At 42.9% G+C, this 14,744-nt stretch overlaps 1 protein-coding gene across 4 annotated transcripts in view; it reads left to right on the top strand.

Annotated features, from left to right (window-relative positions):
• The window catches only part of CFAP61 (cilia and flagella associated protein 61), a 406,566-nt gene that overhangs the window by 290,296 nt on the left and 101,526 nt on the right, over positions 1-14,744 (top strand). For all 4 annotated transcript variants that reach the window (XM_057502682.1, XM_057502680.1, XM_057502681.1 and 1 more), the window contains one exon: positions 12,685-12,783. In XM_057502682.1, coding sequence (XP_057358665.1) covers positions 12,685-12,783 — 99 coding nt within the window. The remainder of the gene's footprint in view (positions 1-12,684; positions 12,784-14,744) is intronic.

Here is a 14,744-nt window from a genome sequence, read left to right as displayed (position 1 = left end):
TCCTCCAGTGCTAGGCTGAGTGACAGTGCTGTGCTCAGTGTTCCATCATCTCCCTTCACCCTCCCAGGGCCCCTGACTGGCTGCTGGAGAAGGGCAGGGTGCAGCGTGATTCAGGATGGGGTGAGACTCAGCTGTTTTGTCCCCCCAGCTCAGGTCATGTGGATTTGTCTTTTGAGTGTGCTGTGCCCAAGCAACCCCAAAAGGAGCCAAGGAAGGAGTATGTTCAGTCCCCTACATCCTACCCTGCGGCCTTAAGTGTAGGCTCTGTCCCCATACATATCCTGGCCCTCTTTCCCCACACCTACCCTGTCAGGGCCTGGGCTGCTGTGATAGCAACCAGGAGCCGACAAGGGAAAAAACAGCAAGCACAGAGCCAGGGCCAGGGGAGCTTTCTTGAGGTGGAGTATAGAGAGGAGGAGAGCCCTACTCATCCTATGGTATGGACAGCAGTGGGCAGGAGGGGAAAGGCTGCTCTTAAGACATTTTATTGTGAATTATCTATGTTCTTTATCATGCCAGAGATATTCAAGAGATGGACCTGAATTATTTTTAATTATGGTTATTAAAAATTAATAATGAAATTATAGTTCTCATAATTTATAGATTGTGTTCATTCGGCTGCTCTGACCCTTAGGGACTGAAAGTTCGTGGCCTGGACAGTAGAAGTGTTTCATACACTTGATCTTTCTCAGTACTTCTCTTAGTAAGACTTCTCTAAAACCCCAACCCCTGGAAAACGCAGAAAGAACTTGGCCTCAGCTGTCAGCCTATCTCTGCTGCCAATGAGTACTATGGCCCTAATGGGTGGTCCCATCCCCCTTACTGGACTGAGGGTGGTTCATAGCAGGGGACCCCTGTGGCACTGCCAGCCCAAAGGTGCTTCATCCTAGGAACCCACCAATCTTTTCAGGGGGATAAAGGGGACCTCCTATTCTTGGATCAACAGCCAAGTCCAGAGGTGAGCTTCTGTCATCTGTGAAGAAAACACTATTTCCAGAAGGAGAGTTTTTCAATGAAGTCTAAGAGCTCTTTCCAGAAAGGAAGAGGCCTTTTTCCACAAAACTCAGAAAGAAAATCACATTTTTACCGGTCACTTCATGTGCTATGTCTAAGCCCTGCTGAACTCTCCAAATATAATACTTTGAATACATCAAGCTTTCCACAAAAGTACTCTAAAATCATTTTAAAAGATAAATATAGAAATGCTGAGCCCCAAAAGCAGCAGGAACCAGCCCTGAGAGCTCACATTTTATGCCCTTCTTACCCGAGGTGTGTCTGGGGACAGCGGCCCTGGCATCACATCACCTGGAGCTCCTTAGCATGCAGGACCCTGGGTCCCAGATAGATACATTGTTTTCTCCAAGAATTATACAGAACAGCTTCTTCACCATCTTTTGGGCATGAACTCACTGAGCTGAAGCAATTACTATTTTATTCTGTTTCAGTTTTTGTGTCTCTATACTTCTGGACATTATATTATTTACTCCTAATTATAGAGCAGTTCCTTTTAATCCATTATTTAAAAAATCCTTCCTAACTCAATTCTGATGTAAAGAATCTCTTGAAGAGCCTGTAATGGCACTAGGAAAATGCATCAATGAATGCTGGGATGACAGTGACTGGACCCAGCCGTGGGTGGTGTCCCGATGAACAGACCCTTGGATTAACAGAAAGTGCTGGTGGGTGCTAAAGCCAGGCTTGCCTTGTTGTCCACTTCACTACTGGGAAGTTTTCTCAAAAAACCAACCGAATAACCTCACTGAATAATGAAGTCTGATTTTTTTTTACCTAGATATTGATCCCTTATGCTTGGATGTGTTGAGGTAACTAAGAATAGCTTGGAGCTAGCAGGGCATGTGTGAAGCTACACTTGTGGCCGGACGGCCATAGCCCATTAGTGGGCCGCGCAGGATCACACAATTTCCGGCACAGCTGTGGGGTCTGGCAGCCACCAGCAAGTGCTTGCAGCTTAATTAGACTTTTTATCTCCACATTTGTCTAAGGACATCTGAAACCTTCAGTGTGGCCTGTCACTAATTAGGTGACTAATTAGTTAGTGCTTACTTGCTGATCTCAGTGCAAAACCCCAATGAACAGGTTGGACATTGTCATTGTTCCATACTGTCGGTCTCTGCCCCATGAACTGAGGCACATGTGCTCTCTCTGGCTGCCCTTTGGTATCAGGGCAAAGACCCCTGGCACCTGTGCCCTGGGAGCAGGCAGAGATGGATGGGGAAGGTCACATCTCACTATGCTGTTAAGTTGGCATCACAGTGGACCTGTCAGGGGCTGATGCAGAGGCCCATCTGGTGGCTTGGGTTGAGTGGGGAGGGTGTCAGGTTCAGAGGTCCAGCCTTCTCCAGCAGAAGGACCTGACATTCTGCCACCAGAAAAGAATGATCTGGAACTCTCCCTGGTGTTGCTAATCACAATCAGATTCCCTAGTCTGATTCCAGTATTTAAGTGTAATTAATGTTAAGTCAAACTACCTTCATTTACAGAAATTGTCTACTGCTCGTTTCAGGATAAGTTTTCCTATCTCCCATTACCCACTTTAGGGACTCCCAGAACAGAAGAAAATCCAACCTCTCTGAGCAATGTTAGGACTTTTTTGGGATCACCTTATTGTCATTTTTTGTGGGTTCTTTGTGATTCTTTGGGCTAAGTAGGTACTGTGTTCCTTACAATCACACAAAGCACCAACCACATATGTAGACTGAGTAATAGATTCGTCCACTCGGTCCTCCACTTACAAATGATGACAGTGGCACCTATCTTTGTATGCATTCCTTCAGACACTGAAAACAAAGGTGCAGGTAGTTTATTTGGGAGTGATTCTGGGGAGCTGCCTCAGATAGCCAAGCAGTGAGATGGGAAGGGGAGGAAAATTAGCAAAGCCCAGAGGAGCATTTGTCAGCAGGTCACTGTGGGTACCCGAGACTCAGTCCCACTGGGGCCCTTTGAAGGATGCAATTGAGAGAGGGCCCTCTGTGAGGGAGAAAGTGGGGTACCTACCCCCAGTTCCTGTCCTTATGGGGGCATGGTCACTTTGGCTGTTCTTCTAGCCTGTCCCTCAAGCTTGTGGTCAGAGGATGTCCCCAGCAGAGAGAGACAGGAAGGCACTGGGGTGGAAAAACCATTTGCAGGTGATGCAACCATACCCTTTATCATTCCAGTTTCTTTAGTTTGTCCTCTTAATTTTTAGACAGTTGCCCTATAATGTGCGCATAGACCAAAGCAGAGAAAAGCCAGGCTAGACGAGAAGGCTGTTTCATGGCTACCTCTTTTCCCAGTGTTCCAGCAGCTCTGAAGAGAACCCCAGGTGTCCTACTCCACCAGAAACCTTTGCTGAAGAAAAAGGCAGCTTTTGGGGCCTGTCTTGGCAAATCCTTCATTTCTAATTTGGGATGGAGATATGGTTAGATTAGTAGTTTTCAAATTGTGGTCTGCAGATCAGCACCTTCAACATCACCTTGGAGCTTGTTGGAGATGCAGATGCTCAGGCTGCAGCCTGTAAAGAGTGAATCCCTAATGGGGTGTGGGGGAGGTAAGATCTGCCTTTGCTCCCCTCCAGGGGAGCCCGACACCACTGAGTTAGGGTGCAGAGGCAAGAGTCAGTGCTTTGCCATGACTGATAGAGCCCAGGAAAGTCATCCAACATCTGAGCCTCTGTGTCCTCACCTGCACACTGGGAAAGCACCAGAATCTCTCCTTCTACACTGGCCGGGGCATTCTATCAGGCAATATGTGCAAAGCATCTAGAAAGGCCTAGCACTCAATGCTTGTTAGACTGCTGCCTCCCCACCAATTAATTTGCATGTCTAGATCCCTGGTGGGAACCAGATGTTGTCTTTCCAGTAAGGGAAGAAACTAGGGAGACGGAGTCTTCCTCACATGGAAAATGCTCTCTTCCCCAAGGAGTAGGGAGGAACCAGAGGTGTTTCCTGCCAGCATCTGCCAGCTCTTTGCAAGAGCTCCTTGTCTGATAAAGCCATGTTTGGTTAAAATGGATGCCACTTCTGACATCAGGAGGACCAGGCAAGCAGCCCAGCATTGTGGTGTTTGTTCTACAGAACCACTCAACTCCAGAGAAAAGCTGGAGTTGTACACTGCCCTTCTAGCTGTCTACCCACACTGAGGCATATTCAGCCCTCTTGGAGACCAAAGACTTCCCTGGTCATAAGGGCCATATCTGTGCCTTTTGGGCTGCTAACAAATGTTTCTTATGCCTGTTCCTGATATTCTAACACTTTGCAAACCTTGATCTAGACATATTTGGGTCCTCTATTCTGCCACTAACTTCAGGTTTATCATTAAATCTTAGGGGGTTCTGAGTACATTCCCACCCCAAATCCAGGAGTTCTGGCACATTAAAAAAAAGGCCAAGGCAAAAATTTCATTCTTTGCTCATGTGTCTTGAATATTTAGTGGAATCATATACCTCCTTCAAAGAAACTTGTATTAAACTCTACCTTCCTTTCTTGAGAACCCAAAAGCCTTGGGAGCCTCTCACTTTTCTATCTGTAGAACAATCCACCAACATTGACATCATTTGAGAACCTGTTAGAAATACAAATTCTCAGATCCTACTGCAGACCTACTACATCAGAAAATCAGAGAAACGAGCCTAGCAGTCTGTGTTCTAACAAGCCCTTCAAGGATTCACCTGGACTTCCATGCCACCAGCTCAGTGTCCTCTCCAACCAGCTGCTCCCACCAGAAGGAGCAGCCTCACTCCCCAAATCACAAGGGATGCTTTACAGCCTCAGCCACACACCCCAAGCCCTCCTCACCTCTGAATCCACAAATCACTCTCTTTCCTCCCTGCAAAGGGACCATTGAGGCTACACCACCTACCCACTGGTTTCTTTTATACCAGTATGAACAAATAGAAGTACCTACAAGCACACTGAGGGAATAAGGAGGTGTCACCCTGGTTCCCCTCCTACAGCATTTGATATTGGGTGACACGTTGGAGGGGAAGCTTGGAAACACAGGACGGTAGAGGTAGAGGTGCCAGGTGGCCATCCTTTCTAGGGAATGGGAGCTTTTGGAAACTGTGATATCCAGTCCTGGCAAGACCAGCTACTAAGCACATGGCTTCTGGAGATCATGTTTATCTCTAACTGTAGTTCTCTGAAGATAATTTCTTTCAAAGAGATAACCAGAATCTTTCCAATGTACCAACAAAGTAAGGCACTTGGGCTTGAAAAAAATGCTTTTAAGAACTCGTGATGGAGGAAAGTGCTGTGAATCAGCTAGACATGGGATTAGTGTTAAGTAATTTTTTTCTATAAGCAACAGATTGTGAAAATTCCAGATTCAACAAATTCGCACATCAGAGCTAACTGCAGGAGTACAGGGGTGGAGGGATATGGAGGGGGGAGCAGAGGTAGTTACAAAAAGATGGTTTTCTGGCCCCTGTTCCTAGGGTTACAATTCAGTAGGGCTGAGAAGGGTCTGAGGAATATGTATTTCTAACAGACATCCAGGTAATTCTGACACGCATCTGGGTATAGTAATAACCATTTATGTACACATTTCCTCCAAATTGGCAGTCTTATCTATAAGGAAACCTATTTCCCCCTGTAATTGCTCATTGTAACTAACCTGTGAGCTTGTTTTCCAAACTACATTTTCTAATGCTCAGCAAATCATGTAACTTCTAAGTCACATCATTATTGATGGGCTTACCTGGCAAAATTATTAACTTGTTATTAAATATTACATAGCTGAAGTCATTACCCTATGTCATTGTATTTACATGCTAAATCGGTCCTAGTATAAAGCATTTCACCAACTTCACGCTTAAACTATCACTATTAAGAATGAAAGTCCAAGAAAACATATCTGCCAAGCCTGGGGAAACCTGCCCATGTGATGTTAATAAAGCCTTCCTAGCTGCCTGCATTTGCCCAAATCATAAAACCCTTCGTCATCCTCCTCACCAGAAGGGATCTCACTGGCTTTTGAATTCCCATGATGCTTTGTGATGATGGTCTTATGTAACAGGTTGATTTGTGTCATGTATTTTGCCACCTCTTGTATGCAAAGCTTTACAACTTTATAACTGTCATCTTGATATTTATTTCTTGTATATGCTCAATGTATATAAACACATGCTTGAAGTATTAATGTATAACATTTTTACTTCACATATAGTAAAGATGAAAACATTATTAATCATTTCTCCTGTATCTTAAAGCAAAGTTCAATTTTATTTTAGTCTATTTTGCCAGAACTCTCAAATGTTATTCTTATTCATTCAATGGACATTTCAAACCTTACACCTGTTCTCATTTTTTCAGTAAAAATTTATGTTTTACTTTATGCAGAAATGCGTAAACTTCTCATCTGAGACCCTGCATCCCCAGACCTTCCCCCAGCTCCTTCCCCTGGCCACGACCCTTCTCCTCTGTGGTGTCCCTAGAGAATCCACAGAGCACCTAGGTCACTCCAGGCAGGTATCCTTACCTTATTGTTTCGTCCAGTGTTGATCCTAGATCCCTTGTCCCAGGATGCAAGCCCGGACTCCAGCAGACTTAAAGACACTTGCTCCTGGGCCCTTTTCTCCAGTCCCCATCCTGGTTCCTACTGGGGCTTCCATACTAGGGGAGCCATGCTGGGTGGTACCCAAGAGAAAAGGGAAGAAGGGCCAGGGAGAGAGCTTTCAGCTTATTCCTCACCTCAGGAGCCCCCAGCCCCTTCTGGAAGTGCTCAGGATCCTTGACCCTACCTCCCTGGGCCCCCTCTTCTTTGGTCTCGCCCTGGAGGTCAGACTGTGGCAACACCTGCAGTCCTGTGGCCATGACCGCAGGGGCCTTCGCAACAACGAGGGAGCCATGAGTGTCATCAAGAAATCTCTTGTGATCTAAACAAAAAATATTGCTGATGAATGTTAACTTTTCAGAGAAAACTGGTAGATTTAATACATATTTTGATTTTTTTTGCCTTATATTTTTCTTCTCACACTGGAAGTTCATATAACTTCCAACTTTTAAACCCCCATCTATAGCACACTTTATCATTAATTTTGTGACATTACATGTTATTGTTAAGACTGAATTAAGTTTGTAAAATAAACAGTTAGGTTAAATATCTATCTGGAGGTAGGATTTACTGTCATTTGGCAAATATTTCTGTCATTGTTCTGAACAATTCAGAAAGCAAAGATTTTAGTGAATTAAACTAACATTTAGATTGGTGTGGGATAATTATTTTCTCTCTAAGTTATCTATTTGTTCAAATAAAATCAGTAAGGAAAAAAGTTAATTAAATCATTCATTTCGGTTGCTCTTACTCTGCACCCCCCATAGAGAAATATCAGCAAAAATTAAAAATAAAAATATCAAGCATTCATCTGGCAGGTTGACAGGTTTCTGCTGCCCAGAAAGGGAAGCAACATTGAAAATTTTATGTTCCTTTTATCATGTTCACACTAAATTGGCAATGTGACCCTTTTATTTGAAGCATAAGGATGTTTAGACCTAATTTTGTAGCTGTCCTCCCGAAGCATGGAATGAAACACAATCCCTTTTACTTATTTCCCTAGATACTCTAATCCCTCTCTGCTTTACAAGTATCTTTGAGCTGTTCCCCCTCTGTATCCACAGCAACGTGAAATCCCCCTGGAATTATCTGCTGCGAAAATGCAGGTGCACTTGTTTAATGTTTTGTTGGCTTGAGCACTTGAACTTGAACTTTTTTTTCCACGACATGGTGACCTTTGATATCAGAGTAGAGGACTCACAGTGATGGTAGATACTGCTTCTATCCATTAGGCAACAGATCTGAGGGTGGCGCTTTTATTGGGGCCCTGCTGCTCCTCCCATTCTGTCTGGTGCATGTCCAAGCCCAGGATGACCCGGGACCTGCTATTCTATTTGCAAGAACTTTAAAAATATCCATAGGTAATCAAATTAAAAGTCTTAAGCATTTAATCTCCATATTTCATCCTCAGAAGTCTACTAGAATTCTACATTGTGAACTTTGTGATTTTGGGCCAATACTTTTAGATACTCTAGTGGTAAATTTAAAAAATTAAATATTTGGATGTTTCTAAATCAGATGAAAAATTTTTTTAAGTTGGAGAAAGAAATGGAAATGCTAGTGATACTTTCATATAAAGACATGAAAGAGGCAGGGAACCTTCACTGAATAGCAAGAGTCTGATGTTACAAAGAAGGTGGGGAAGACTTAGTATTTTGGTAATAAAAAAAGTTAACATTCATGGCAAATGTTCTATACAGCAGTTGACATTTGAAACATTTTACAGATACTATTTCATTTAATCCTCACAGCACCCCTATGAGGAATTAGGTTCTATTATTCCCATTTTATGGGCTAGGAAACTGAGCCACATAGTAGTTAAATAACTTGCCCAAGGTAAAAAAGCTAGAAAGTGCTAGAGCTGGGAGTCCAACTGAAGCAATCTGACTCCAGCCCATTGGTCTCAGCCACTCTGCTCTGCTGCTACCAAAGTGGTAACCAAACACAGAGACTTTAAAACCAGAATGATTGAGATTGGATTTATTTATAAAGAGGTTTCCAGTAGCTGTGTGGGAGATGAACAGGAGAGAGAGAGTAAGACTTGTGTCATAGAGACTAACCCTAACACCATTTCTCTAGGCAAGAAAGTGAGCTAAGGCAGCGTGTCCTAGGAATGGTGGGTGCGGGCCACTCAAGGAACATGGATGAAAGGAAAGTGACTGGACATGGTGATCAATTGTGGGAAGTGAAAAAGAGGGTAAGAGCCTGAAGGTGGCCCTCACATTCCTACCTAAGAGGTGGTTAGTTGGCTCTGCCTTTGATGGAAATAAGGGAGGAATGGAATGCTCTACAAGGGCTTTTGGACACATACTGAATCTTGGATGCAGTGGGGTGGCCCCATTAGGACTGATAGGCTTTTGGAAATTAGGTTTTGAGCTTAGAAGAAAGCAATAGTGTAAGTATGTAAGATGAAGTCATGGTGGTAAATATCATGGCCCAGGGAGAAGGATGTGAAGTCTGGGAAGCTTGTGAAGGATCAATGGACAGAGGAGTAGGAACCAGGAAAAAAAGCAATTCTGAGACCCTTAAGACAGTGCTGTGTCAGACAGCATATTCTATTTCCTGCAGCTCCTGAATGTGGCCTCTTCCATAGCCCCAGCTGTGACCATTCTATTCATCCCTTGCTCCTCGGGATTTGCATCAGTAATAGCATCCCACTACTGCTAATTTCTGGACAATTCCCCATCCCTTATTGTTTCCCAGAACCCTACACAGGTCTCTCTCTGCCTTCCTTTAACCAAACCCTGTTGAGTCGGCCACCTATTTCCTGCAGGGAAGATCTTACCCCAGTCCCACCCACCCTTCCTTCAAGAGTCATGAGACTTTTAGTTGCCTCCCAGTATTCATTGTGCACTTTGTTCTTGGTAACAGAACCTTGAACAGTGTCATTCTTGGAAAAACCCTTGTGTTTCTCTTTGAAAAAACACATTTTCCAGCATCCCTTGCTGCTGCATGTGGCCATGTCACTAGTTCTGGCAAATGTAAAAAGAAATGTCATGTGAGACATTCAGGAAGGCTCCTTAATGGGCAGCACTTTCTACCAATTCCTCCTTCCTTCTGCCTTTAATGTGGATATGGGATGTGATGGTTGGAGCTCCTGGAGCCACCTTGAACCTGAGAAGACTTTGAGAATGGAAATCAACCTGGAGAAGCAGAGAGTCAGGTCCATGGCCCCTATTGACTTCATGGATCCACCTTTCAGCACTAGGCTGCTTATTTCCAGGTTTTGTAAGTACAGTTGTAAGAGAAATTTGCTGGTGTACGGGTAGGGATAGATAGGAGAGAAGCATGAAGAGGAGACAGGGTAGATGGGGAGACACCTGTTTCATAACCAGGGGGAATGGAAGAACACCCTTGTACCTGTATCTAGAGGTGTCAGGGAGGGAAACAGAGGGGTGGGGGTCACCTGGGGGCTGGTCTTTGTTTTCTTTGTGATGTGGGAGATGTACTTGCTTGAGAATGAGAATAGGGGATAGTGGAGAGAACAAGAAGGGTTAAATTAGTGTCCTTGAAGATTGGATAAAGACCCAGAACAGCCACAATGAAGAATGCGAAAGGAACTTTTGCTAAGGGACTAAGGATAAGGAAAAGGAGTGGAAAGCTGGTTCCTCTGTGGATAAAAATCCAGAAAATGCCCCACTCCAGTCTTTTGAGGGTGTATCTTTAATTGGACAATAGCATAATTCAGGACATACAGTGCAGTAATTTGGCAGTTTACAAGTCATTTGATCATATTGTCAGATCATTCAGTTATTCAGTGCCAAAGAGTTTGTTTTTGTAGTCAAAGATAGCTGGATAATTGCTAAGCCATCTATTCACATAGAGATGTAAGAAGGTCCTGTATATAACTATTAATAGTACAACATAAACCACATTTCCATCACATAGGCACCTAGGCCAAAATGAAGTTTTGTGAATATAAATACGTATTATAATTATTATTATTTGGGTTTTCCATTAAATGGTAATAAATGAAAGGCCTGCTGTTGATGGGCATTTGCAGACTGGCAGCCATAAGTAGCCCGGGTTAATTGTGACCTTTATGCTATTTGAGCATATCAAAATTTTTGTTCTTATTAGAGGATAAGATGAGCCTGGTTTTCTTTGTATCAAATAAGAATATTCATTCTTAAATGACACACATCCTTAGAGACTTTAAAGCAAAATCTTTCATAATATTTAGCTATTTTTAAATGTCAGGTGCAATTGAGGTTATTACATTGCTGGCCTGTGCCGTCACCAGAAGTCTCCTGATTTTAATGGTACTTAACAGATTGTCCGTAAATTGATAGCATTTCTACATTTGGAAAATTTCCAGTTTCCTCATGGGAAAGGCAGCACGCTCCTTACCGTACTCTCAGAACTGGTTGGAGGACAGCCTGGATGAGTGAAGACGGTGCTGCTCAGGGACAGAAGACATGGTTTTAATTTCTGGCCCTGCTGCTTAGAGTTTCATGACCATGAACAAATTACCTACCATTTCTAGCCTTGATTTTCTTCTGTATGAAATACAGACAATAAAAAAGCTTCCCTGAAAAGGGAACTGTTGGTTGGAAAGTAAATTGGTGCAGCCACTATGGAAAACAGTATGGAGGTTCCTCAGAAAACTAAAAATAGAAATACCATATCATCCAGTAATTCCACTTACAGGAATTTACCTGAAGAAAACTAAATCTCTAATTTCAAAAAGATATGCAACCATATGTTTATTGCCACATTGTTTATTCAATAGCCAGATATGTAAGCAACCTAAGTGTCCATCAGTAGATGAATGGATAAAGAAGATGTGGTACATACACACAATGGAATATTATTCAACCATAAAAGAGAAAGAAATCCTGCCATTTATGACAACATGATGGGCCTAGAGGGTACTACACTAAGTGAAGTAAGCCAGGAGGAGAAAGACAAATACCATATGATTTCACTTATTTGTGGAATCTAAAAACAAAACAAAACAAAATGAACAAAATAGCAGTGGACTCATAGACACTGAGAAGTGACTGGTGGTTACCATGGGGGAGGGCTTGGGTTGGGTGGGTGGGTGGGTGAGGGGACAAAAAGGCACAACATCTCAATCAATATAAGCTGCACTTAGATGGAAGTGCAGGATGGAGAATATAGTCAGTGGTTCTGTAACATCTTCCTATGTTGACAGTAACTGCACTAGTTGGGGTGGGGGTTTAATCATGTCTAACTGTTGAATCACTGTGTTGTATACTTGAAGCCAATATAATATTGTATATCACCTATACTTCAATGAAAAAAAATCGAAAAAGAATAAACCTCCTCCCCCACTTCAAGAGTCTTAAAGATTAATCTCTATGACAATGCTAATGCCTGTGAGCCTGATGCAAATAGAAAGCACTTTTGCTCTTAAAAGGAGTTGTCTAAAACTTTCTCCTAGGTGATCCTCTCTTGTCCTTTGAGTAATATGTGTGTGTGTGTGTGTGTGTGTGTGACAGTAATAAAGCTAATGTTGAGCAATTGGGAATTAAATGATTTATGTATCCCCACCAACAGTTTGGGGTCCACAGGGCAGTGGAGGCAGAGGTGAGGTGAGAAGACGGCCTGGGTTCACAGCCTGACTCCAGACTGTCTAGCTGTGTGGCCTTAGGCAAATTACTGCCTCAGTTTCCCATAACAAAATAGGGATGATTATGTTTGTGGCCTCCCTGTATGGATACGAGGACCAAATAAGGAACATGCGACAAGCACTAGACTGTATCCACTCAGAAGGCTTTAGCCATGGTGGTTATAGATTCTGAGCAGTCTCTTAGTAGTGTGAAATTTGATCTTTGCATTAATTTAGACCAAATTTACCTCCCTCCTCCCAACTTTGAGTTTTATTTTGTTTTACTCTGTGAAGCAAAATTTTAAAAACTAAATGATGTCTACCACTACAGTGACTCATCATTTGGAAGTCTCTGGATCCACCTACTTCAAACACCATCTTGCTTCTTTCATGTAAATGGTCAGTTCTATTTGAAGGTTTGTGAGAAGAGAGAGTTGATAGGTTCAAAGGAAATTTCAGCAATTGGGTGAGGCATGAAATAAGGTTAAATTGAACTATAATGAACTTTCACTGAATCATGCTTTACCTCGTTTTTCTGCTTTTACCCCCTTTCTCCTTAGCTCTCACCTGAAGTTCAGTAACCTCACCCTGATTTCAACCCATGGACTCCCTGGAAAAAAACTTCTGGGCTCTGAACAGAGGAAATTTCTAGCAACTGAGTATGAATTCTATTTGCTTTTTCATTCTGAGGCCTAAATGTCCTAATTTGTATGCCTAAATGTCCTAACTGGTAGGTTTCTGACATGGCAGAGGGCTTTTTTCCTGGAGTTCAGATGTCACATAGGCTATCCTAGTACAAACCTGCTAACAGTGAATGGTAGGGCTGGGCTGCCATTTCGTATTTGTGGGAAGACATCTGCCTTCCTCCAAAGGGCCGGGACAAGCCTGCTGCCCCAGCCACCACCTGCCAGCAGGTTCTGAGTGACACTGTGGGGCAGGGGAGTGTGGTGACTATGTTTCCATCAGGCCAGGCAAAGCCCCAAAGCTCGGGAGAGAGAGATGGGACACCTCACTGGGTGGGGGCCTCACACTTACCCTGGCTGTTTGTAATCAGAGGCTCATCAGGCAAAGACTTCGATGCCAGTCAGGGCAAGCTTATTTTGTTCACATCCCAGTAGAATCACTATCTGTCAACATCTGCTCTAGAAAATGCCATTTCATTAAAACACAGCTTCCACTAATTTTAATTTCCTGTAGCAAAACAGGTATGAGAATTGTTAGGTTCCCTACCTCTGGAAACAATGTCCCAATTTTTTTAATGAGGAGAAAGGAAATTGCTCTCTCTCGGGGTGTTCATCTTAGAATCCATGACAAAGAGACCCAGTCTCTTCCCCCCATGAAGAAGATTGCCTCCAAACAGTGAAAAAAAACTGCAGCTTCCTTGTGAGCTGGACCAGGCTCATTTCAGCCTAATACTTCTATCAGACTATTAACTTTTACATTTTTGTGAAGGACATGGTTAGGATGCGATCAGAAAAGCATGGGTTTTGAGCCATGTGGATTCAGATTCTGTCCTGGCCACAAAGGAGATTTCGTTTCTCTGAGCTATGGTTTTTTTGACAGTGAGAAGTGAATGATAAACTGACCTTGCTGGAGTTTTTTGTTAATTTTAACAAGAACTAATTTATACTAATTTTAGTCTAACAGCAAGTTCTGACAAAGAGCAGAGGATCAACTTGTGCACATCTCCTGTCCTCTTTCTAAATGATGTGATTCCCAGGGAATGTTGGTCTTATTGATAAATATCTCATGAGGACTCTAATTCAGTCAGCTTGATAAAGCTTTGTGCCAGTAGCTGTGGAGGTCTGGAGGGGAACCGCTAGTGAGTGATCCTGCATGGGGTCTTCGTGTGGCTGGCTGGAACACCACCCAGTGTCCCTGTCTGCGTCCTTGCCTCTCCACATTCCCAACAGTAGTCAGAGCTACGCTGCAAAAAACGTGAATCAGATCATGTCAACTCCCAAGTGGGCTAGAACAGCATTGTCCAGTATGGTGTCTACTAGCCACATGTGGCTATTAAAATTTAAATTAATGACAGTTAAATGAGATTTAAAATCCATCTCCACAATTACATTAGCCATATTTCAAGTGCTTAAATAAGCAGTGTCGCTAGTAGCTGCTGTATCAGACAGCACAGCTACAGAACTTTGCTATCACAGTTCTGGAATGCTGCAACTTAAAATCTATGTCTGATTAGTTCTCTGATCTCCTCTTTTACCATTTTTGCTCTTGTTCTGTCCATTCTAGCCACACCAATCTCCTTGATGTTCTTAAAACAGAACAGACAAGTCCCCACCTCAGGATCTTTGCTTCCCTCTCTTCAAGTCTTTGCTTAAATGTCAGCTTTTCAATGAGACTTACCCTAAAAACCCATTCATTTGCACGCAGTGCTCTGACACACTCCAGCTCTCTGCTCTGTTTATTTCTTGCTACTGAAATCATTCTAAATATTATATAATTTGCTTTCTAAAATTATGTTTATTTTTTATATTCTGAATCCTTCATCTATCATGTAAACTCCACAAGGGCAGGAGTTATTTGCCTTTCTGTTCACTAATATGTCCCCAATGTCTGGGACAATGCGTGGTACACAGCAAGTGCTCAGTAACTGTCAAATAGA

Source organism: Manis pentadactyla, chromosome 5 (assembly GCF_030020395.1).
Source record: "Manis pentadactyla isolate mManPen7 chromosome 5, mManPen7.hap1, whole genome shotgun sequence".
In the NCBI taxonomy this organism is placed as follows: domain Eukaryota; kingdom Metazoa; phylum Chordata; class Mammalia; order Pholidota; family Manidae; genus Manis; species Manis pentadactyla.
The sequence above is the reverse complement of the archived record's forward strand: the minus strand, read 5'-3'. Positions and strand labels throughout refer to the sequence as shown.